Source organism: Rattus norvegicus, chromosome 14 (assembly GCF_036323735.1).
Source record: "Rattus norvegicus strain BN/NHsdMcwi chromosome 14, GRCr8, whole genome shotgun sequence".
NCBI lineage: Eukaryota > Metazoa > Chordata > Mammalia > Rodentia > Muridae > Rattus > Rattus norvegicus.
The window spans coordinates 19733317-19759065 of record NC_086032.1 but is presented as its reverse complement, the minus strand read 5'-3'; the positions used below and the strand labels follow the sequence as shown (position 1 = coordinate 19759065).

General features: G+C 42.4%; 1 protein-coding gene and 1 non-coding gene across 5 annotated transcripts in view; both read left to right on the top strand.

Annotated features, from left to right (window-relative positions):
* Positions 1-25749, top strand: part of Rufy3 (RUN and FYVE domain containing 3) — a 74938-nt gene that overhangs the window by 31465 nt on the left and 17724 nt on the right. For all 4 annotated transcript variants that reach the window (NM_001401613.1, NM_001401614.1, NM_001025127.2 and 1 more), the window contains 8 exons: positions 9505-9678; positions 11271-11388; positions 12162-12263; positions 15647-15770; positions 18486-18547; positions 19542-19607; positions 22101-22170; positions 24210-24302. In NM_001401613.1, coding sequence (NP_001388542.1) covers positions 9505-9678; positions 11271-11388; positions 12162-12263; positions 15647-15770; positions 18486-18547; positions 19542-19607; positions 22101-22170; positions 24210-24302 — 809 coding nt within the window. The remainder of the gene's footprint in view (positions 1-9504; positions 9679-11270; positions 11389-12161; positions 12264-15646; positions 15771-18485; positions 18548-19541; positions 19608-22100; positions 22171-24209; positions 24303-25749) is intronic.
* Positions 15550-15690, top strand: Mir6321 (microRNA 6321). Its single transcript, NR_106692.1, has one exon. It is a non-coding gene; the product is annotated as a microRNA 6321 (primary transcript).

Genomic DNA, 25749 nt, shown 5'->3' with positions numbered 1-25749 from the left:
TTTGCACCTCAGGTGTCCCTGATGCCCACAGAGTCCAGAAGAGGACATCATGAGGCAGTTATGAGCCACAGTATGGGTGCTGGGACTCTAACCCAAGTCCTGGAAGAGCAGTCAGGGCTCTTAATCAATGAGCTGTGTGTTCAGCCCAGATCTTAGCATTTTTGAGATATGTCTAAAGCACCTGCAACATTTTCTGTTTCTACCAGCAGTGCACAATGTTGTAATATCTTTAAATCTATAATTAGTGCTAGCTAGTTTCTTTAAAAGCTTATCATTGGTTTATGTGTGTGTGTTGTCTGCATGTATGCATGTGCACTGTGTGTGTAGCAGTGCCCACGGAAGCCAGAGTAGAGCAGCAGATCCCTGGAACTGCAGTTACAGACAGTTACGAGCTGCTAACGTCTGAGCCATCTCCCCAGCGCTCGCTCTTTCTTTTTCTTTCCTTCCTTCCTTATTTTCTTCCTTCCTCCTTTCCTTCCCTTTTCCCCTCTTTCTTTCCTCCCCCCTTTTTTGTTTTTTTAGTTTTTAAACAGTGTCTCTTATTGTGCATTTTTAGCTATGTTGTTGTAAAAATATAAAAATAAAACGGTAATGTTGGTCTTTTACCCCGCTAGGTCCTCACCTCGGTGCCCAGATATCTGCTAGATATCTTGTCGGAAACACATCCCAGCCACACACTTACCTACACTCAAACCCTCACATAAAAGAACACACAACACAATAATCTTTGACCCAATTGGTAAGATATAATTGCCCACTTAAACATACAAAACCCGGTACCATCCATCCCTTGAGAACATTAATAACAACCTGTAAATACACAGAGCAGAATCTTAACATCACCTGCCATCTTGTCCTGACACGGCTTCTCTCCTCTCTCCCTCCTGTCTCTCCCTCTCCCTTAGTCTCCTCCTCCTCCTTCAAACTTCTCTCCCGCCCATCCTTCCTTCTCCTCCAATGACAGGCCTCCTTCTATCCTGTACCTGCCCCTCACCAGTACTTTACAGATTCAATGGGGAGGTGGTTCTGGTGAAGTCACCGGAGTTCTGAGTCCTTGACTAGGCTGCTGTCCTTGAGGCAGTGGAATTAGCATCAAAATACAGTAACTTCGGGGCAAACCACAACATGGCTAACCTGGAACTCCGTATAAGCCATGCTGTTCTTGAATCCACAGAGATCTGACCGCCCTGAGTGCTAGACTCAAGCTGTTTATCAGTATTTCCTTGATTAAATTCTTTGAAACTCAAATGTTTGCAAGTAAATTGGAATATAGCTCTTCTATTATTTCTTTTGTTACATGTACTTTGGTCTCATGTCTAAGAAATCATTGCCAAGCTCAAGACTACAAAACTCTGAAAAATTTGAATCTGTATTTTATATGATGAGTTTTACAATTTTAGCTCTTAAATTTTGTTCTCTGGTCCTTTTTAGTTAAAAATTTAAAGTTCTTTTTTTTAATTGTGCATGCATGTGTGTGTGGGTGTGGGCGTGGCTAGGTGTGCACGTGTGCACGCCTGCAGAGGCCGTGGGATCAGGTTTCCTAGAGATGGAGCTGGAGGTGGTTGTTAGGTACTCGTGGGCCCTGGGACTCAAACTTGGGTCCTTTGCACTATGCACTCTTAACCACTGAGACAGCTGTCTGGCCCCAGAGGTTTGTTTTTATTTTAATTCTTCTGCATGTAGACATGCCGTGGCACCGTTTGATCACAAACATCTCATCATTCTGGCTCTGGGGTCCATTTCCTAAGTCTACACATTTGTGGTGAGGGCCAGTTCCTCTCATCTTGGTATTCACGGCTCTGCAATTAGTCTTGAACTAATGGTGTGCATTCTCCAACACTGTTTTTCTAGATTATTTTTGACTCCCCTGTACCCCTTGTATTCCTATAGGTGTTTTGGGTGAATTTACCAACTTCTGTAAATAAGACAGCTGGGATTCTGACAGGGATTGCTTTGGATCTGTAGTAAGTCGAGGAGTGTTGCCGTCTCAGAATTAGTCAGTCTGAAAGCCATTGGCGTGGGATGCTTGTTTATTTTGATGCTTTAAGTTCTCAATTCAACATTTTGTTTTCAGTACACAAATTCGCAACTCGTTTGCCAATATATTTGTATTTTCTTTTTGGGACCATGTAAGTGAAGTCATCTTTAAATTTCATTTTAAGCAATTGATTGCCAGTTTGGTCCCTTCTCATCTACAAGGAATATATTCAAGATCCACTGTTGATTCTTGAAACTGTAGCAATATTAAAAGCTATATGCAGTATGATTTTTTTCTATATACTTCCGAAGGAAAGCATTCACTTATTAGGCAGAATGAGACAGTAACAGTAATTGTTAATAACAAATAACAATTATAACAATATAGTTTAGTAAAGATTATGTCGTCATGACCTCATACTTTATGATACCAAAGTGTGCCCACAGCATAGTTTTCTGTCCTTATAAAGCTAAGAATGTTCACGTTTTCCCTTGACAAAAGCACTTTACAGTAGACTGTCTCTTCACGTGTGAATTTCCAGCATCATCACTGTTGCTAATGGCCATTGATAAGTAATAGACACACTGTGGTCTACCTCTAAGGCAGCTTCTGAGTGACTGACAGACATGTATCTTATGTGGCGTGGAGATGCCTGAACAAAAGGGTCATTTAGTTTTCATCGTGGGCAAGAAAGGGAATATGTTTCCATTATACTGCATAGAACATCATGCAATTTAAATCCTATTGGTCGTTTGTTTCTGGAATTTTCCATTTAATATTTTTAGCTTACTGTGACTTGCAGAAAGCAATATCACAAAAAAAAAGAGACTACTATACAATTAAGTCCTGTATTGATCTTGTAACCTGCAACCTTGCTAAGGCTAATACTTTTTCTTTGTTTGGATTTTTTTGGGATACTTTAAATCTTTAATACCATATTCTCTGAAAATATTTACCTCTTCCTTCTAATCTAGATGCCGTTTGGTTTGGTTTGGTTTGGTTTGGTTTGGTTTGGTTTGGTTTGGTTTGGTTTGGTTTGGTTTGGTTTTGGTAATTATCTTGGCTAAACTCTCCTGTAGTGTTATTTAGTAATGGCCATGTGTGTCTTGTTCCTGGTCTGTAGACAAGCCATTAGTCTTTCCCCCTTGGCTGGTGTATTAGTTAGGAATTTTTCCTAGTTGCCTTTTACTAGGCCAGAGAGATCCCCTTCTCTTCCCAGTTTGTTACATATAAAAGTAAAGGTGGTTGGACATCGGCTGCTCTGTCTGCGTCTGTTGAAATCACAGTTTTTATTAATTTGGTGTATTGCATTGACCGACTTGTGTATGTGAACAAGCCTCACGTTCTGGCTACGTGGTTGTTGTGATCTTTTCTGTGCTGCCAGTGTGGTGTTGAGGCGTTTTGCATCTCATTCGCATGGAATATTATAGTGCTGGTCTGTTGTCTTGGGAAGTACTGGTATGGCAAGCGGGAAGTTCCATTTCTGTCTGTGGAACAGTTGTGAGAGATGGATGCTAGTTCTTTAAACGATTAACCAAACGTCAATGAGGCCGTTTGTTTCTGGTCTCCTCTCTGTGGGATTTTGTTTTTGCTGTACTACTAATTCAGTGTCTTTGCTTGTACATGTCTACTCATGTTTTCTGGTTGGTAGTTTGGATAGTTTGTATTTTTCTAGCAAATCACCTGTCTCACCTGTAATCTAACACATCAGCCTACATTTTTTCCTTTACACTTTTGTTTGTTTCTATAAGGTCAGTGAGCCCAGTGACTCACTTTTTTTGGTTTCAGTCATTTTGACTCTTGTGCTGGTCAATGGATAAATGTCTGTCAGTGTTTATCTTATTGCTGTTTTAGGGGAAGAAGGAGTATTTGGGTTGACAGTGTAATCAGGGACGGAGCTGTCAGGGCAGGGAAAGTGTGGCACCTAGAGTGTGAGGCGTTTGTCACATTACATTTGAGGTAGGGAATTGCCACAGAGCCCAGGCTGACCTCAGATTCGTGATTTTCTTATCTCAGAGTCCTGGGTACTAGCATTACAGGCATGGGTCCGTATTTTGGCTTTAATATTGTTGATCTTTACCAAAGATTCAGCTTTGGGTTTCATTCATTTTTCTTAAGTTCTGAGTTTGTTTCCCCCCCACTGTTTAGTTATTTCTTCTCCACTTAAGCTCATTCATTCTGCTTTCTGGTGATATACATAATATTATGTCTCTTATATCTTATATTTATATATGCATTGTAAAATACGTATATTTATTATATTATATTCCTTTTACTTGTCTTTCTGGAATCGTGAAGTTTTGACACTAGAGACAGAAGGATCTTCGAGGTCTGCGTCTCTGAGGCTTTGACACATATGCAGATGGTCAGGCTGCTCACTTTAGGTGAAACTCCAGAACCTGATTTACTGGTACCACTGAGCCTAAGCTCTAAGCTCCTAACAGCTTTTCTGTGATCTGACACTGATGCTCCAGAACCAGAGTTCATGGTATTTGATGTCAGAGTAGTTTGCAGGGTTTTCTGGAAGGGGGACATGGCCATTTCTCCATATTCTGTGGATCTTTCTGGGACAGTCCCTGAAGAACCAGTGTCGAGTGTGTCAGGAGGATGCTCGATATGAATGTTTCCATGGGATGAAAGAGTTAGGAACTAGTCCAGCCCTCTCACCAGTATGACACTGCAGGGTAAATCAAGCCTCAAAGAGACAAGATTCCTTGCATAAAATCAGATGTTAATTTACACAAGTAAATAGTTGATACCAACAAGAGTGGATATAAACGTTCTAAATGAGCTAAATTTCAGCAAAGTCCATCTTTGGATTATACCGTTAATAAGAATAGACAGCAGTAAAGATGAATGGATTTATGATTAAATATTTTAACCAGCTACTTTAACAGAGTGCACCTCAGAAATAGTAGTTCTAAAGTAAGTTTCTCCTCAGTCCTGCCAAGTAGAAATATATGTGGGATCTGGCATCACATTGTGGAGAGCACACAGTAGGACTATAAATAATCAGGTTCTTTGTGGGGTGTAAAGCTGTGATTTTAAGTGATGAAGACAGACACAAAGTTCTCATAAATGGGAATGCTATTTAAATGCTAGTCTCTTATAAAGGCTCTTTTGCACATTCAGTTATTTCTTTCAGTATAATGATCAATTTAGTTAATGCCTAACGTATATTCCTAGGCAGGCGATTACAGCCAGAGTTCAAGAGACTTATTCAGGAATTACTGCTCTCCAGTTACTCCCAGCAGAGTGAGCATTCCTTTGCTTTTAGTCTCTTTCTAGTTGTTATTTTGATCTTTTCTGAGCTCCTAGGCACGATTGAAAACTCTGAATGACAACAGCTTTGTTTCTCATTAAGATAACTCTAATAGTAGGTGTGGTGGCCACACCTTTATTCCCAGCACTGAGGAAGCAGAGGCAGGTGGATCTGTATGAGTTTGAGGCCAGCCTGGTCTACATTGCTGGTTCCAGGACAGCCAGGCTACATAGTAAGACCCTGTCTGGGGTAAAATTTTTGATGATGCTTTTATTTTGTTCTCGGTACCAGGAATTAAGCCTAGATTCCCACAAATGCTAGGCAAGTACTCTAGAACTGAGCTACATCCCACCCTTTTTTAATTTTTAAAACAAAGATTTTTTTTTACTTTGACACAAGGTCTTGATGAGTTAGTTGCCCAGGCTGGCCCTGAATCCACTCTGTAGCGCAGAGACCTTGAATTTATGACCTACCATTCTATCCTCCCAAGAATCTGGGCTTAGAGGCCGCACTGCCAGCTCACCAAGATAAAGTTTTGATCTTGCAAAGAATTAGGAAATCCTAGGAGTGACTATTGTCAAACACAAATTAGTTTAGCGTTACTGGGAATTAGGATATATAATATAAATAGTAATTAAATAGCATTAACTACCTCTTCTATTCCCTGTAGTTATCCATGACCATCTCAAGGTTTTGTTGTATAAATGTAAGCTGCTACTACTCTCTAAGGGTCACATAAGTTCCCGGTCAACTGTTTTGTCTTTCAGAAAGGGTTCTTCTGAGTAGAAGTCTAGTCTTTGAAGAGCTTAAGACATACACCTACCTTTGAATCAGAAAGAGTAGAACAGAGTTTGTGTAGACGAGGCTGGTCTTGAACTCAGAGATCTACCTGCCTCTGTCTCACAAGTGCTGGGATTAAAGGTGCACATCACCATGCCCAGTTCAACTTTTTTTTTCCAGACAGGGTCTCACTATATAGTCTAGACTAGCCTAAAATTTATTATATAGACGAGCGTGGCCTCAGACTCGGAGATTTGCCTGCTTGTGCCTCCTAAGTACTAAAATTAAAGGTGTGTACCACACCACACCTAGTCTGTTTTTGTTATTGGTTTTATAACCCACTAAGAACAGTTAATGGCACCCATATGTGTAGGGTGTAGAAGCATCCATTGGAATACTACTAGTGGCCACATCTTCAAGAAAGAATGATTCTCGCTATCCCCAACATAAATATCAACTATCAGTAAGGGCTGCCTACCCTGTCTACACCAGAATTTCATCCGGTTTGATCTTTTCAGGTCTTATGCAGGTGATCTGAGCTGTTGAGTTCATGTGGGACAGCCAGGTCACGTTCAGAAGAGAGCACTCACACAGTCCTCTCTGCCCTCTACACCTCCTCTTCGTAGGTGTCCCCTGAGCCTTGGGTGCAGTTAATTTTTTTATTAGTATATCAATTATCAGATTTCCTCGTGACCTTGGTTTACCCTCTCCCACTCCTTCCTATCTCTCAACTCCCTGACCTCTCCCCTTTAGACCTTTCTGCCTCGTGTTCCCCCTTCCTTTCATCACAAGCATTTTACTGCCCTGCCTGGGTTAAAGAATTTTCCCCCTTTAATGAACCTCTTTCTAGCTTCCTGATCGCTGTGTATACTCCCACATACGTGGAAATTAATAACTGAGCTCTACATTTGAGGGAGAACATGTTTTGGCTTTCAGAGCTCCATTACTTCTCTTAATGTAGTATTTTCTGGTTTTACCCATTCTCCTGTACGTTTAATAACCTCATTTTTCTTTATGGCTGAATGAAATTCCATCATGTATATGTATAGCGTTTTCATTATCCATTTATGAGTTGATGGACATGGAAACTGTTGCATTTTTTTTGCATTGTTAATAGAGCAGCTGTGAGCACAGATCTATGTGCTGGTGTCTCTGTCCTTGACAAGTTGATCTACAGTGAATAAAAAGATTCGTCTGGGGCTGGAGAGATGATGGCTGAACAGTCAAGAGCACTGGCTGCTCTTCCAGGGCACTCAGGGTCAATCCCCAGAACCCACAGGACAACTCACAGCCACCTGTAACTCCAGTTCCAGCGGTTCCTATGCCCTCTTCTGGAGTCAGTAGGCACTAGGTACACACTGACCCGTACGGTACACAGACAACATATGCATGAAGAACATCCCTATACATAAAAGAGAGAGATGTCTGAAGATAGCCTTAGAACATTTGTCAGTGTGCAAGTAATGGGCGTACAGGCCAATTTCAACTTTCACGTATAGTTTTTCTCTAAAATACTACCTAAGCCAACTGGTGCTCCGGTGTGCATGGCTATGCAGGAGGCAGCAGCTTGAGGATTGTGAATTCAAGACTAGCTTGGCTACATGATGAGACGCTATCTCTAAAAATTACTTAACCAGGGAATTACAGTATTAGCTAAGAGAGCACTACAGCAAATCAGATTTTCATAGTTAGGGTCCTAAGTCTGTTAATCTCTAAAGTTAATGTAAATCAGCTTAGGATTTGGTCATTTTTTGCTCTATTGACTTAAGTATAAAGGTAGATATAAGTGAAAACATTGTATGACTGAATACCCTGTTTTGTGTTGTTTATTTTAATTATAAGTGTAGTTTTAGAAGGGCTTTGGTCTTCCCTAGCTGTGCTAAAATGTTTCTCTGGGCAGCTTTTCCTTTGTTTTCACAAGTTCAATATGTGCTGGTGCTTGTGAGTGTACACACATACCAATGCATGCACATAGCTTTCATGGCAAGTACAAGTCCAAATTCTTCCTTTATGGATTGTGGAAGCTTGGACCACAACGCTGTTTTGTCCCCGCTCTGTCACCTAAAGAGAAGAAGAAACAGGCTGGCACCACTTAAGGGCACCAGCTACTCTCAGGGGACCTGTATTCCCAGCACACACACGGTGGCTCCCAGTAACTACAGTCCCGTGTGAGCTGACGCTCTCCTGGCCTCCACAGGCATGTTATGCATGTGGAGAATTCAGGGAGTACATGGATATCTTGTTAGGACTGGAGGCTTAGTAGTCTGAACCCATCTGTTCGCTTATAAGTAGATTGTGGTGGGGCAAGAACACAGGGTTGGACTTGAACAAATGCATTCTGGACTCTGGTTCTGTCGTTGGCCACTGTGCTATAGACCAGATACATAGCTTATTACAAGAAGCAATTAAGACCACAATTGGATATAGTTGGTGTTACATGACTATAATCCCAGTACTTTGGAGGCTGAGGTTAAAAACTGCTATTAGTTCTAGTGAAATTCTGCCAGGGGGAGGAGGGGGAAAGGATCCCACTTGTAAGAGGTACCTGGATCTTCTGTCTTGTGTCAAATAGACTATGGTCCTGGGCCCCTGTTCTCAAATAGTTTATCTCTGGTACTGAGAGCCAGACTCTGTGCTGAGTGTTGAAAACTTGGGAGTTAAATTTCTTGTGCCACATTATACCAGTAACTTATTATGAACTAACAGTGATCGCCTTAGCCAGGGTCACTATTGCTGTGACTAAAAGCAGCAGGGAGGAAAGGGATCGTTTAACTTGCATATCCTGAATCAGAGTCCCGTGAGGGAAGCCAAGGCAGGAATTGAAACCAGCCAGGCAGGAGCAGATGCAGAGGCCTGGAGGATGTTGGTTACTGGCTTGCTCCGCATGGGTTGCTCAGCCTGCCTTCTGACAGTTCCCAGTATCACCATTCAAGGTGGAGCCACCCGCAGTGGGCTGGGCCTTCGCCAATGAGTCACTAAGAAAACATTCTCTTGGGTTACCTACAGCCCAGTCTTAGATTTCACAGTAGAGATTCCCTCCTCGGAGTGGACTCCAGAGTGTATCAAATAGACATAAACACTAACAAGCACAGAGCCGGTTGGTTTCGATACCAATAGAGTTAATAGTACACTTGCAGTAGCTTGTAGAAGCACTGAACCCTTCCCCCACCAAGGCACTGTCAAGCAGAGGAAGGGTGAGAGCGGCTGTGAGCCTGGTGCCCGTGTGGCACAGCAGGTAGAGCATCGAAGGTACACTGAAGGCTTATGGGTTGATAAAATAATCCAGTTTTGCTCTTATTATGGAAACTAATATCTCTTTCTACAGCAAGGACACGGCCAGGAGTAATACACCAAAAATACTTTGCCACTTCCTTGGTCGTTGGCGAGTCACCAGCTTTGATGCCATCAGTGCAGACAGTGTGGTGAACTTACACCGTGTTACTCTGCGCTCTCCCACTAAGGAAGCTCGTTCTCTTCCCCGCAGATCCTAATTATCTCATGGCTAACGAGCGCATGAACCTGATGAACATGGCGAAGCTGAGCATCAAGGGCTTGATTGAGTCGGCTCTGAACCTGGGGCGGACCCTGGACTCTGACTACGCACCTCTCCAGCAGTTCTTCGTGGTGATGGAACACTGCCTGAAACATGGCTTGAAAGGTGGGCCGTGGCCTCAGAGCGTGTGCAGCCGGTCCTGAGCAATGCCGTTTCCATGGAAGCGGAGAGTAAACGTCTTGGGTGAATAGCGTTAGTGGGCTTGGCACAGTGGCTCACACCTTTAAGCCCAGCACTCAGGAGGCAGGGGCATGCAGGTTTCTGTGAGGTCAGACTAGCCCGTCTCTAGAGCAAGTTTCATGCCAGCCAGGGCTACATAGTAAGAAACCCTGCCTTAAAAAGTTTTAGTGGAATCCGACCTGTATAGGCGCAGAATTTTAACTGACTTAAAGGACTTATTATAGTACATAAAAGTACGGCTGTCATTTGATGTTAGCGTTGGAAGGCCCTTCGTCATTAAGCAAACCATCTGATTGACAGGAAAGTAGGTCTGCCTAGAATGAAGCAGTGACCTGCCCGGGGCACAGGCTGGGGCAGAACGGGCGCTCTTCCCGTGTGAGCAGTTCCAGGGCAGGCCTGGCTCTCAGTCGCCTGTTTCTTTCCTTCCTCCCTTTGAAGTACTCAGCTTGTGTTGGGTTATTTTCTTCACTAATACTGCATGGTTTCACGTACTAACTCATCAAATATTAGTATAGGGCTAGTCAGATCCTTTTCTAATTTATTTTCATTTTTATGTACATGGATGTTCTGCCTGCATGTGTACCTGTGCTCCATGTTGTGCTTGGTGCCCTTGGAGGCCAGAAAAGTGCTCCAGACCCCTGAGAACTATAGCTACAGGCAGCTGTGTGGGTGCTGGGAATTGAACCTGGGTCTTCTGGAAGAGCAGCTAGTACTTTTAACTGTTGAGCCATCTCTCTAGTCCTGGACACAAATTCCTCTTTAAAAAGGAAGAACTGAGACTTGGAAATACAGAATTTTCTTTTGTAAAAATTTTACATATTAAGAAACCATAACTTTTACATGTGTTTATATTTTGTGGTGTCTGCATATGTGTATACCTGGATTCATACATGTATGGGGGAGTGTGAAAGCCAAAGATTGATGTTGAATATTGTTTTCTTTCTCCATTTAAGTTCTTAGCAAAGGGTCTTTGGGTAAACCTGGAGCTCACAGACTCAGCTAGCTTGCCCAAGGATTCCCCTGTTTTAGTCCTCCTTGTTCTGGGATCATGGGGCAGCCACCACACCCACCTGGCTTTTATGTGGTTTAAAAGTTCCGGGGCTGGGGATTTAGCTCAGTGGTAGAGCGCTTACCTAGGAAGCGCAAGGCCCTGGGTTCGGTCCCCAGCTCCGAAAAAAAGAACCAAAAAAAAAAAAAAAAAAGTTTCAAACTCTGGCCCAAGTTGCATGGCAAACACTATTCACTGAGCAGTCTCCAACCTGCATAGACAATTTTTAAACTAATAGCCCAGGTTTGGTTACCTAGAAAGGATATTGGAGAGGGGAGGAGTAGGGAGGAAGAGAAGGAGGGAGGAGGGAGAGAGAGAGAGAGAGAGAGAGAGAGAGAGAGAGAGAATGAGAATATGAATGTGAATTTGTGTAAGCACAGATACAGGCACTTTTATTTGTATGTAGCAAAGGAGTATTTATGTTGTAAAGATTAAAAATACTGAATACTGTTTTGTTTTGTTGCCTTAGCCAAGAAAACTTTTCTTGGACAAAATAAGTCCTTCTGGGGTCCTCTAGAGCTGGTAGAAAAGCTTGTTCCAGAAGCTGCAGAGATAACAGCAAGTGTAAAAGATCTCCCAGGACTCAAGTAAGTCTCAGATTCAATTCTCTTCCTCTCCTTGAAGAAAGGCGCTCATGATACTGTGCACATTTTTACAGCCGTCCAGATTGTAATGTTGTTACGTGTAAACACCAGGGCCCAGATTGTATTCTTTTAAGAAATGTTTGCTCTTGAAGGAGACTCACAGAGAGGTTTTGTTGCTGTTAAAAATACCAGACATCTCGATCTTTTTATTACAAATTCAGGTGCGACTTGACAAGCCTTAAGAAATTTAACCTAGAGAGATGTTATGCCTGTCTTGATTTGGGAAAACAAATGCATCCCATGGGATTTTAGACCCAAGATAAGTGAACCCCAGAAACATTAGGCCTGCCTTCAGACTTAAGGGAAAAAATACAGAGATTAGCCTCCACAGGAAACTGGTGCAACGTAATTGAATGGAAGCTTGCACTGCTGTGTCCCTAAGAGTAGCTTACATAATCCACTCTAAACTTGGGCTTCATCAGATACTAAACTGATGGGGCATTTCCAGTTGGGTAAAGAGTGCTCTCGTCTTCAGACTACGGCACATCTACTCACTAATGCAAATGCAAAAGCATTTGTCCCAGATATCCTGGTTGTGACTGTCCCAGCCAGTCACTTGTGCAAGAATAGGTGGGGGATCTCGAGTAGGGCCTTTGTATTTATACTGGTTCATACTGTAAGCCCGTCAGCAGGAGCATATGAGTCTGTCCCATGCTGACCCCAGCCCTGCCACCTTTACTTGTGCCCTGAGCCATTTGCCTTCTGTGTTCTTGCAGGACACCAGTTGGCAGAGGAAGAGCCTGGCTTCGGTTGGCATTAATGCAAAAGAAGCTTTCTGAGTACATGAAGGCCTTGATCAATAAGAAGGAACTTCTCAGGTATGAGCACTAGTTGAACTTTCTTCTTGATATGTCCTGTTGATATACAAAGTCAAACCATAGAAGCCAGGCATTTGTGTAGGTCAGACACAGTCACTGCATGACAGACAGTTTCATCAGTTCTCTGTACACACCTCACACACTCACTCCCAGGCCCAGAAGGGTGTTTTATCCAATATGTCATCTGTGACTGGGACTACATAGGATCCTTTTTAGATCAGGCCAAAACTTAGCACAGCCAGGAGAAAAGATGAGGCTTACAAACCACAGCCTGCGCACAGGCCCATGGGACAAGTGGCTGGCATTCATTATGGCCCATGAGCTGCCTAGGGTGCTTAGCAAAGCCTTGTCCATACATTTCATTGGATTACCTTACAGCCATATGTTACATAACATGCACACATACATGCATATATATGTATATAACATAATACAACCATAACATTAAGAGTTAAACACAACCCATAGAGTGAAGATGTTTGGTTTTGTTTGGTTTTGATTTTTGGCTTTTTGAAACAGAGTTTTTCTGAAACTACTCTGTAAACCAGGCTGGTCTCAAACTCGGAGAGCCATCTGCCTCTGCCTCCCAGGTGCTGGGATTAAAGGCGGGCACCACCATGCCTGCCAGTAGGAGTCTTTTTATATATTCTTTGATGAACAGGTATATAAGGTATTTGTATAATAATGATTATTATAAACATCTCTCTTGCCAGGCAGAGGTGGCCATGCCTTTAATCCTAGCACTTCAGAGGCAGAGAAAAGAGGACATCTGTGAGTTCAGGCCTGATCCACACAGCCTTCTCCAAGACAGCCAGGACTGGGTAGAGAGACTCTGTCTCAAAATAATAATAATAATAATAATAATAATAATAATAATAATAATAACAACAACAACAACAACAACAATAATAATAGCAACAACAACAATAATTCTACTAAAGTAAAAAAATACAAACCTATGAGGATAGACAAAAAAGTTAAGATTCAAAAGGAAACCAGCTAGTAAACATAGAAGGTGCTGTGTGACTTCACCAGCCACTGTAGAAGTACATATTAAAGCAAGGCGTGAGGGTCAGAACGATGACACGGTGGACAACATTACTCCCCCACAAGACTGACACCGAGTTTACCCAGAGCCCATATGGTAGAAGGAGATGATCAGCTCCTGCAAATGTCCTCTAGCATCATACATTTGTGGCGCACACACCCATACACAAATACAGAGATAGGTGGGTAGGTGGGTGTAATTAAACAAGGTGATACTGCTCTTCACCAACCAAATGAAAGGGCAGAGGGTACCAAGATGGCACACACCTCTGATTCAACCCCAGGGAGGCGGATGCAGGATTGCTCCAAGTCCCAGGACAATCAGGCTCCGCCTCAAAAAACAAGTGGCATCAACGTTGGTGAGGGTGTAAAGTGGCTTTGCTGGTGGGAGAGTTACTTGGCACAGAGAACTTAAGGAATTGTTTGGTGCTATCTGTGAAGGACGAGCATAGCCCATCTCCTTCGTGTGAGACGCAGTGACCTAGTTACTGTGTCCAACAGAAACGCATTCTGTTCAGGGCAAGTTCACGAACAAAATGTGGATAGATGTGTTTGTAGTAGCTGCAAGCATGTCTGTTACACATTTAATCACAGCATACCTTACAGTGCAGTGACCCTAGTTAGCTAACATAAGTAAGTTATGTTAAATCAAAAACCAGAAACAAAAATATTCATAGAGCATAGCAAGATAGCTCAGTGGGTAGGCAAAGGTTTTGCCACCAAGTTTGAAGGCCTGAATTCAGTCCCTGGGATGTGCATGGTGGAAAGAACTGACCTCTGCACACTGCCTTCCCTCTTCAGACCTGTGCATACACACAAGGAAATGAGCATAATTTTTAGAGTTTTAAAATAGTTTTCATAGTCATCACAATAAACTCTGTGTCTATCTACAATAGTATAGATAAATAAATCGTACTATATATGTATGATGTAACGTGTAGCAGCTATATATAGCAACATGGATTAATCCTCTTGAGGGCAATGTTAGACAAATCAATCAGTCATAAAAGTGCATGTGTGCTTTTACAGAAAGCTCAGAAACATGCACAAAACTTCTTCCTGCCTGATAGAAAAGAGACTCTTCTAGTGATTAGAGTAGTAAGAAACAAGGAGAAAGCCCTGAGGTGGTTAATGAGTTTCTGATGTAAATTGCTTAGTCTGGGTGCTGGTTTAATGAGTGTGATCTCTTATGTTGGGAGCAAACCTTTGATTCCAGGACATGAGAGCAAGGGAAGCAAGAATTCAAAGTCCCTTTCAGCCGCCAAACTAGTTCAAGGCCAGCCTGGACTTAGAGAATTTGTCACAAAAGAAGTGCGTGTCTGTGTCTGTCTCAGTATCTCTGTGTCTATGTGTGTTCAGTCTGACCCAGAACTCACCATATAGACTGACCTTACACTTGTAATCTTCCCGTTGGTACCTCCCAAGTCCTAAGGGGTTTTTTTGTTTTTTGTTTTTCTTCTTTTCTTTTTTTCGGAGCTGGGGACCGAACCCAGGGCCTTGCGCTTGCTAGGCAAGCGCTCTACCACTGAGCTAAATCCCCAACCCAATTATCAAACATCTTAAGTCACTGGTAGATGGAGTTGAAAAGTTTCACATGTATTCCTTTTATTTTCTTTTCTACAATGATAACCAATTTTACCTAAAGGAATGTTTCTTAAAATTCTGAATTGTCTTTCAGGTCTTTATTGTATATATTATTTGGTAGGAAGAAGTAAGGTGGTTGTGTCTTGGTCATAGAGGACTTGCCTACCATTCATAGAGACCTGGGTTTAATCTCTAGCAGGGCCTCGTTTTCTAGCATTCTCTCTCTCTCTCTGTCTCTCTGTTTCTCTCTGTCTCTCTCTCTCTGTCTCTGTCTGTCTGTCTCTCTCTCTGGGTGTGGGCATGTGTGTGTGGGTATGTGTGTATGTATCCATGTATATATAACACATATAACAATTTGTATATATAACACATATATAACAATTTGTATTTAAGGTATTCATTAAAGAAACGTGCTTAAAAATATATTCAAAGAAAAAAACTTGTAAAGAAAATAATTTTAAGAAGACACATTAAAGCTTGCAGCATTGTTCATGGTGTGTCATGAGCACAGACCAGGCAACACTGTATTCTCCCCCCAACGACAGTGGCTCACAGTACCTGAAGGATTGACTCATGTGCCTGTTACTGAAAATGTCTACTTATCTCCCAGACATGACAAAGCAATGGGAGGTTTTCTGTTTGCCTCATGTCCCATTCGAGTGTTGAAGTCTCAGGTAGCAGTGCTCATGGGTCTCTACTGCAGTGAGTTCTATGAAGCCTCAGGTAGCAGTGCTCATGGGTCTCTATTGCAGTGAGTTCTATGAAGCCAATGCTCTCATGATGGAAGAAGAAGGCGCAATTATTGCTGGCCTCCTGGTCGGTCTGAATGTCATCGATGCCAATTTCTGCATGAAAGGAGAAGACCTGGACTCTCAGGTATGGGAAACTCTCCTGTGACCAAGGGCTTAAATGGGTCCTGGCTCCTTTGCCTGGGATGCTCAGCTCATACTAACCACGTTAGAAGACACTGTGTGAGCATCATAAACAGGATTTTCTTTGGTTTTGATGTTACAGAATTAATATGCCTTCCCACTTTACACACCTAAGATTAATAAAGAAAAAGGTCTAATACTATATGACTGGTTCTGGCTAAGCACAAAAGGGAACCAGCCTTGAAGAGAAAATGTTACCAATGTGTATATATACATATATATATGCCATAGGCATATACGAGTTGCATATGCTGTCATCCTTAAATCTCCTTCAGATCTTGGTCCCAGGTTATACCTTGAACAATTTAAGCAGAGCTCAGAGACTGTAAGTCTGGCCACTTGGGCAGATGTGAAATTTACACAGCATAGCCATTGCCTGAATTAACCACAACTTAGTTGTTATTTTCAAAATAACATCTTGCCCACCTGTCAGAATTATGCTTTACCTGATAAGTACACAGGGGACTTGACCCTCTGATTTTCCCTAGAGCCCCTTAGAAGAGGCATGTCCTTTGATGTAGAATGGTCAGGCAGGGTAAGCCCCAGCTCTAATTGTTAGGGACCCACATGAAGACCAAGCTGCACATCTGCTACCAAAGTATCTTCTCTTTAGTTGGTGATTCAGTCTCTGGGAGCCCCCAAGAGTTAGTTGACTCTGCTGGTTTTCTTGTGGAGTCCCTGTCCCCTCCAGGTCCCTCAGTCTTTCCTCCAACTCCTGCTCATGACGTCACATAATCTCAATTATAGGACAAAGTTTTCTTTCTCTCAGTTTCTAACAAGCCTGATTATTACTCTCTTCCAGTTGTGGTGGAGGCTCTTTAGATAAATTCTTTCTATTACTCAATGTTTCCTTTTCAGGTTGCTTCTGCAGCTCAGTGTGAATATAAAAGGTTATGTTTTTGTTCTTCCTAATTCTTGTCTTGGCTATACTTGCTTTAATATAGGGATACATATGTTAACAGCCAGGGTGGCATAGGAAGGGGTTTTTGTTTATTTATTTTTTGGGTGGTGGAGGGTTGGTGGTTTGGGGGGGTTTTGGTTTGTTTGGGGATTTTTTTTGTTGTGGGGTTTTTTCTTTCTTTCTTTTTTTTTTTTTTTTTGGTTAGTTTTTGTTACTGTTGTTTTTGTTTTTGTTTTGCTGCTTTCCATTTCTTGATATGTACAGATAAAAAGAATAGTTAACGGGGCCATTGTGAGCAATAAAAGAGTTTGTAAACGCAGTTTACTTGGATCAGAGCCACACTTGAGTTAGTTGCCCAATAATAAAGATGATTCCCCTGGGTCTGCTTCTCACTGCTGCGTGAGAAATCACGGGATGGGTTCCTTCGGTTTACTCAGGGAAAATAGGAAAGGGAGTGTTGTTCAATTTGGATTTTTTTTTAAGATGTATAATAAAGTGGTCTATTTGAAAAAATGAAGATTTTCTTCAGTAAAAGTTGAAACAGACACCAGAATGTCAGCAGTGGTCATTTGTTGGGTGACATAAAGAATGTGGTTATTTTAAATTGCTTTTGTATTTCTGATCTGTAAAACACACAAGGCGTTGTTTTGGATTATAATAGAACCTTGTATTATGTTTTTGAATTTGAAGTATAATTACATCATTTCCCCTTCCCTTTCCTCCCCCAGACCCTCTAATAATCTCCTCCTTGATCTCTTTCAAATTCCATGCCTCCCCTTTTAAATTGTTGTTACATGTTATATGTATATGTATATATATATATATATATATATACACATATATATGCCCCTAAATATGACCTGCTCAGTCTGCTCCATGTTATTTGTTTGTATGTTTCCCGGGCTGAGAGCTTTAGGTTTGGGTGAGGATCAGCGTGGTCTTCTCTAGAGATTTATTTCTCCCACTCTGAGAATTCCTTTAGATGCCTGTAGCTCCTTGTGTGCACCGGGGCTTGTGGGCTTTGTGCAGGCCACTTTGACATGGCTTTGTGGCTCTATTTAGCTCTGGTTTAGGCAATCGTGTAGGTGAGACTTTCGGGTGTAGCACAAATGGAGACAAGACAGGCTGACAGAGATGGGGGAGGGGCAGAGGAGATGTGATAGGAAAGTGCAGAGAAGCTCTGGGGGTGAAAAGTGAGAGCGAGGGGGCCAGGAAGGACATCCAGTGCTTTGCAAGCTGAGAAATTTTTTTTAAATCTTCTATAACTAAATTTTAAAGAGTTATTCCTGGAAGAAAATAAAAAAGTTTGTAACAGAATTCCTGAAAAAGAAAGAAATTTTAAACTTTATTCTTTATGTTGAGGATTCTGTTGACTGTCATGAATTGTCTTTTCCTTCTTTTCCTTTTGTTACTTGTGGTGGTGGTTGTGGGGGAGGAGGAAGAAGAGGAGGAAGAGGAAGAGGAGGAGGAAGAAGAAGAGGAGGAGGAAGAGGAGGAAGAGGAGGAGGAGGAGGAGGAGGAGGAGGAGGAGGAGGAGGGAAATAACAGCTTGTACCTGCTAGGGGGATGCTTTGCTATTGATCCTCATCCTCAGCTGCTTACCTTGAGTCTTCTCGTTCCTCCCTTACCATTATGTTTGTAGTAAAGGGTTAAACATTCATCATAAACTTCTGGTGATTGTTGTGGTTCTTATCCTTTGAGTGCCTAGAAAGCAACAGAACCAAATTTTCTATTAACTTCTGACAATTGTCTCTGTAGGTTGGCGTTATAGACTTTTCAATGTATCTCAAAGATGGGAACAGCAGTAAAGGCAGTGAAGGGTATGTATGAAAACATGAAGCTTCTTTTGTCTCTGATGTTATATATCTTGCCACGAGTAGCTTACAACAATATTGCCTTAGCAGATTTAGCAGAAGAATGTTTGATTTTATAGCTTCAATAAAGTTGTGACAAAAATATCTGATTATTGGGTCTATGATTAGAATGATTTCTAGGTGAATGATTCTCTTCTAGGTATTTTGAGGGCAGAGATGATAAAGGTATAGAAACTCAATCCAATTCTCCACAGTGCTTTGTTTTCTGTTTTTCTGATATATAATCTCATATCATATCAGGATTGTCCTAGGCTCACTATGTAGATGAGGCTGGTCTTGAACCTGAGGCTTTCCTGCAATCTCTACTCCTCTGCGATAGGATCCAAACATGTGGAATCAACTACATCCAGCCAATTCTCCATAGCTTGAAAATGTAGGCAGACTTGGCATTGCTGTGCTATACCCACATCCTACCCTGACAGGCTGAACCTGGAAGATCAGAAACCCCCAAAAAGAAACAAGTCGGGCAGGCATGATGGTGCACACCTTTGATCCCACCACTCAAGAGGCAGAGACAGGCAGATCTCTGAGTTCCCATCCAGCCAGGGCTGCATAGTGAGACTCTGATGAAAAACTCAAACTGGGGCTAGAGAGTGGCTCAGTGGATAAGTGGCTGTTCTTCCAGAGGTCCTCGTTCCATTCCCAGCACCTCATGGTGCTCACAACTTCCTGGAACTCCAGTTCCAGGAGACCTGAGGGCACTGCGTGTACATGGTGTTTAAACTGTCTTTACCCATATAGAAGCCTTATTAGTGTAGGGTTTTTTCCCCATGAAATCTTCCTTGTTGATATGTCAGAATCATGATGTATACAGTGTGACTTCTGGTTCATTGTCAGTGCCCCATAGTCTCGTGCGTTATGAGATGCTGGCATGAGGGGTGCTGTCTTGGTTTTCCTGTGGCCCATCTTAACCTGTTTCCTCCATTGTTGTTCCCTCCAGGGATGGACAGATTACTGCGATTCTGGACCAGAAAAACTATGTAGAAGAACTCAACAGACATCTGAAGTAAAAAATGAATACAGTTGTTTTATTGGGGGTTATTGACAGGAAAGGAAACATAAAACAGCGAGCAGTAAGGACCAGTTTAGTCAGTATTCACCAAATGCAAAGAAAGTTCCTGTTTACCGATCGCAGAGCTAAGCAGTGGAAGGCAGTGAGAGGTTATGATGAAATTGTCACTAGAGAGTAAATGAGTATATTCAGTTAAGAGTTATAAAACATGCGAACGTATTGTATGCTTGATGTTAGCCATGGCTCCAGCCACTTTCTGCATTACTGGCGTTGGGTAAACCATCCACTACTTTATACTTCAACTGTGTTTTGTTCCCTGGAGTCTCTCACTTACATACTTATTGATACATTACCTTTCACTACCACTAATTTACCAAGTACTCACCAGGTATTTCAAACTTGTCAGAATTACTTTGGTATTCTTGTGTTAAAATCAGCTTAATAATTTTAGAAGAAAGGTTAACATTAACTTAGTGATTAATTATTAATTTGTTTGTAGTTTATAAGTTCTGTTATAAAAGCCATTCCTCACCACTGCCACCCCTCCCTCTCTTGTGACAGGGTTTTACTATGTGGCCTTGGCTGGCCTGGAACTTGTTAAGTCAGGGCAGCTGGCTTTGAACTCAAGATCTACTTGCCTCCGCATCTGAATGCTGGGATTAAGGGTGTGTGTCACCACGCTCAGCATAAAAGCTATTCCTAATTGCCTTATAATGAATGCATTTACAAGTTTCTGTACGAACAGAGGCAGAGGACAGTGTGCTTTGCAAGTCTTTGGTCACATTGAAAAAATAATTTTAAAATGGACCAGGGACTGGAGAGATGGGTCAGCAGCTTTGAGCTCTAACTCCCATCCAGAGGACCAGGTTCAATTCCCCCTACCCAATGAGGACTCACAACTGTCTGCAGCTCAAGTCCCAAAGGCTCTTCTTGCTTCTGTGGGCACAAGCACACACATGGTACACAGACATACATACAGCAAAATACCCATACACGTTACCAAAAAAATAAAACCTCAGAAGGAGGCTCAGGCACAGTTTTGAGTTTTGGAACTCAAGAGACGGCAGGCCACAGATGGTGACAGCTGCTAAGCTGAGGAAAGTTCCATCTGTGTCGGTTCACAAGTAAAAAGGAAAAGACCTGGGTCCCAAGACAGTCCCTCTCATGTTGTCAAGGGCTGCGATATTGCCCTTCTCTGAGTATCGTGAGTCTGGCTGCACAAGCTGTCAGTACTCTGCCCTGGAGGGCAGGGGCCAGAGAAGAAATATTCTGCAGTTGTCTACGAACTGCTGCTCTGGGTAGCCTGCCGTGAGGCCGTGTCTAAGATGAAGAGTAGCCGTCAGCTGCATGTGTTTATGGTCAGTTTGCCGCCTCCTGCCCGTAGCTCAGGGCCAGGAAGGACTCGCCACAGCAGCCGCTACTGTTGGCTTACCTTTGACTTCTGACCTGGGGCTAGTTTAAAGCCAAACCCATGCCCTGGGTTTCTCTGTAACTTTGCAGTTTGTCACATACAACTTCTAGATCTGTCTCTACTGCCTGAAAGGCCGGTACTGGTTTATTTTTACTCTATCTGGGAAGGCTGGCACTTGAGAATGAGTCATGAGAAGTTTGGGGCTTTTCCAGCTTTTCCACAATAGTGCTTGAAATTGGCATCATTTGTATTTTCTATTTATATATTTATTTCTGACTTTCTACCATGCTATAATGACTGATGTCTCATCTCAGAGGAAGCTGGCATAGAAATATTCATGTTTCAAATGGTACCTACAGGAAGAATGGTGACAAGGGACACTTTTATTTCCTTTCTTCATTCCTAGCATCCTCTTGCAGTATCAATATAAATTTTAAGTAGTCTTAGTTCTAGCTATCAAATTCAAGAACAACTTAAGTACATTTTCTCTGGGGATCAAGAAGTAAGCATGACAATAATCCTCTGTGACATCAGCCAAGCAAAGTCGTGGTCATATTTGACATTCCAGTCTAAGCACTCATCTTCCTTACCCTTCTGTATCTCATTCACCATGTGTAGTTACCTGACTGAGGCTATTGAAGCAGGCAAACGACGGACGGGGTGCAGTGAGGTGCTGCAGGAGTGACTGCTTGTACCACAGGCTGTGCAATGCCTGCACAGTTCTAATGCAGAACCTAGAACGCATCGTGTTTCACGTGCACTCTGTGATTTCACTCACGATACTGAATACAGCCTCCCATGCAAGGACATAGCGTTGAAGGTCATGGTTCTTTGTATGCTGTCTTAGAGCAGACAAGCCTGGCAGAAATTGTCTGCATTAAAGAAAGTATTAGAATACAGATATGATCAGACATGTTGTATGTATGTATGAATAATCACAAATTATTCTGTGTAATTAATACGTAGTACTTACACTTTTAGAAAGTTGATATAGTGTGGTGGGGTTAGGAAGGCAAGTACAAGCAGTTGTCCTGTTTTTCAAAAGAGACTTAACATTTTTTTCTTCTTTCTAATAGTGCTACTGTAAACAACCTTCAGGCAAAAGTAGATGCGTTAGAAAAATCCAACACGAAATTGACAGAGGAAGTAAGTGTTTTGGCAATTATTTGACTTATAAAATGTAATAGTTTACATCAGTGAGACCAAGCACTCCTGTTCCCTTTGACTTTTCAGATAAGAACTGCCATAGCAAAGAACTGCTTGCTGGTCCTGGCTGTGTGGTCAGGGCCTGATTTTCCCAGTGGGATTATATAGCTGTGCTACCCAGCCAACTGTGTGAGCAGTCTGACTGGAGGAGCCTGGAATATTTAGCATGCACCACGATACTCAGGATTCAGTAAGCATTTAGGCCACTGTTGATCCGGAACAACTAGACAGAGACACCCTACGACCACTGATTCCAGACAGATTTCTCTGGAACACTGCTCTGTGTTCCCAGCTGGCCAGCTTCTGACCCCTACATGACCTCTATTTGCTCTTGAATATGCCTGACACAAGCAGCACTGGTCAGGACCCCAGTGGCCCTGCTTCTGGGATGTGCTACTTTCTATCATGTGCTCCTGACTCACTGGGTCACTTGACCTCTGAGAAAGCCCGGTTTCCCCGCTGGCAGATGAGGGTACTCAGACTTCCTCTTTCAACTCCACAGTTACCCTGGAGATTAGGAAAGAATATAAATGTGAAAGCTCTTGGGAAAGCCCGTAGACCAAGAAGAGAACCTTGTGTTTGACATCTGGAGCTAGCCTGTGTTTGATAGAAGTGGGGCTTCTTGAAAAATCAAGATCTTAAGTACAGTGATCCAGACTGCAAAGCTCACTTGCTGTTTCTAATCGCCCCATTATGTATAGTGAGAAAAACTTGGTTTAAATAAGTCCAATGCACTAATCAGAACATGCTAATTCATTTTCCTAGAGAAGATAGATAGATAGATAGATAGATAGATAGATAGATAGATAGATAGATAGATAGATAGATAGACAGACCAACCAATCGATCAATCAGTTTGAGTCTTTTCTGAAGCAGGGTCTTCTTTAGCCTGCTCTGTCCTTAAACTCCTCCTTCCTCGGCTTCCTTAGTGCTGGGATTACCTATAAAAGATAAAAGATCTTCTGGAGGGTTCATAACACAACTCGCATGACAGGAAGGTAGTATCTTATAAACTTTTATTCAGGCAAAGTGTCACTGTCTTCTGTTCATTTGTTTTTGAGACAGGACCTCACTCTGAACATTTTAGAAGCATTCTTACTAAATGTGCTTAGAAGGTAGCCATGGAGATGCTCTTGAAGTAGATACTGAGCATTGAGGTGTAGGAAGACGGTCACAGAACAGGCAAGGTGACTGAGTGCTGTGCGGGCATGAGGGCCTGAGTTTGGATGCTCAGCACCTGGTAAACATGGGCATGGTGGCCTGTATCTGTGGCCCTAGCCCTCAGGGTTGGACACAGGCAAATCCTGAGACCTCACTGGTCACCATTCTAAGCAAAAATGAGAGCTTCAGGTGCAATGAGAGACCTTGTCTCAAAAAGTTAGGGAGAGGGGTTGGGGATTTAGCTCAGTGGTAGAGCGCTTGCCTAGGAAGCGCAAGGCCCTGGGTTCGATCCCCAGCTCCGAAAAAAAGAACCAAAAAAAAAAAAAAAAAAAAAGTTAGGGAGAGAGACCTAAAGGAAGACTCCCAATATGAACCTTTGGCCTGTGTGCACTTTCACACAACACACACAGCACACACACACTCATACTCATACTCACACACTCAGATACGTGCTGCCATGCACACACATAAAATAACACTCACCTTTAAAGAAGAATATCAGGTGGTTTTACTTTAATTTTACCTACTTGAGAGGTATTTCCCCTATGTTCCTCATCAGGACAGTTATTTTTCTGAGACAGAACCCCATTCTGTAGTTGAGGCTAAGGAGAACTTAGCCCCAGCCTTCAGAATGCTGGGTTAGGTGTTTACCATATATCTGGATGACAGGGATAAATTTAGTGGGCGATAGATAGCTTCCTTTAGCTATAGATTCCTAAAAGTAGTCAAGCCTGAAAATTGTATCTTAGCACTTCATAAATTATTCTATTTAATAAAAGAATTAAAGTTGGTTTTTTGTTTTTGGTTTTGGTTGACAGCTTGCCGTCGCCAACAACAGAATTATTACCTTACAAGAAGAAATGGAACGGGTTAAAGAAGAAAGTTCCTATCTACTGGAATCCAATCGGAAGGTAAATCCTTAACGGATTCCTCTTGTAGAGAGGAAGGACTCTGTGTGACACAGGGAGGAGTGTGTGGTGGGGTCCTGGGCACTGTTGGGCAGCAAGCTTACTCTTCATTGTGTGCAGCTGAGAACAGGGTACAGCTCACAGAGGCTCTCGCCCTTTGCCCTTTGCTCTGAGACAGCTCCTAGGCACCACCGCTGTGTAACGTTTGTTTAGAGACTTGCAAAGTGGCTGTGCCAGGAAGACTAATTCACGTTCTTGTTTGTCTGTGCTAATGGTCTGTACTGTGACCAGTGGTTAAAATCTTAGGATCAGAACTGGAGAGATGACTCTGTGATTAAGAAAGTCATTGCTCTTCCAGAGGCCCTGGGTCAATTCTCAGTTCCCGCATGGCAGCTCAGTCCTAGGTGATCCAGTTTCTCTTCTGCCCTTTGGAGGCATGAGGCGCATGAGTGTGCACAGACAGATATGCAGACAACATGTAGACACATTTTTTACTGTGATAATAAATATACCATTATTTTTACACTGCTACTCCTTAGAAGTGAGTAACCTTGTTATCTGTGGGAAAGTGTTAGCATGCAAATGAATTTTCTAAATACCTTCAAAGACCAAGCTTGTTGGTTGGTTGGTTGGTTTTCTCTATGTAGCCCTTTCTGTCCTGGAACTCCTATGTAGACCATGGCTGGCCTTGAACTCAGAGAGTTCTGCCTTCCCCTAACTCCCCCGTGTTGGAATTAAAGGTGCATACAACACTGCCAGGCCAAGGCCAAGCTTTTATACAGTGTAGGTTTGCAAATCTATTTTATATTGCTCAGTTCCATCTTACTTTATTTTTGTTGTTGAGATAGAGGGTCACTCTGTGACCAGGATTGACCTCAGACTCCTGCTTCTGCCTCCCAAGTACTGGCCTTATAAATGAGCATTCCCACATTCACCTTAGGGAGCACAAGGTGTGGCCTTAGGCCTTTCAATGGACTGGTTCTGCAGTTGTTCTAATTATGACAGCACTACTCCAGGAGGATGTTCTAATTGATAGCTCTTCTATCAGCCAGGAGTATAGGATTGCTTGTTCTGTAGTTTCACTGGCGTTTTCCTTGCCCTGCTACTGTTCTTAAAGAGGTATAATGGGATAACAGCAGTTTCTGATGAGTAATATTAGTGTTTGACTTTAATGCATGAACATCACTGAACAGCTAAATACTTGGAAAAAATTCTTTGGTGGCGTATTTCCTTTTAGCTATGATCTCTGACTGCCCCAGATAATGCACGTGAACTCTCTAGACACAGAATGAACATTCAGACATCTGAACCAGCTCCTGTTATGCAGTGAATACCATATCAGAGTTTATGTTTTGATATCAGTTTGTTTTGTTTGTTTGAGCCAGGGTCTCTTGTAGAACCCAGGCTGGCTTTGAACTTGATATGTAACCAAGGATGGCTTTGAATTCCT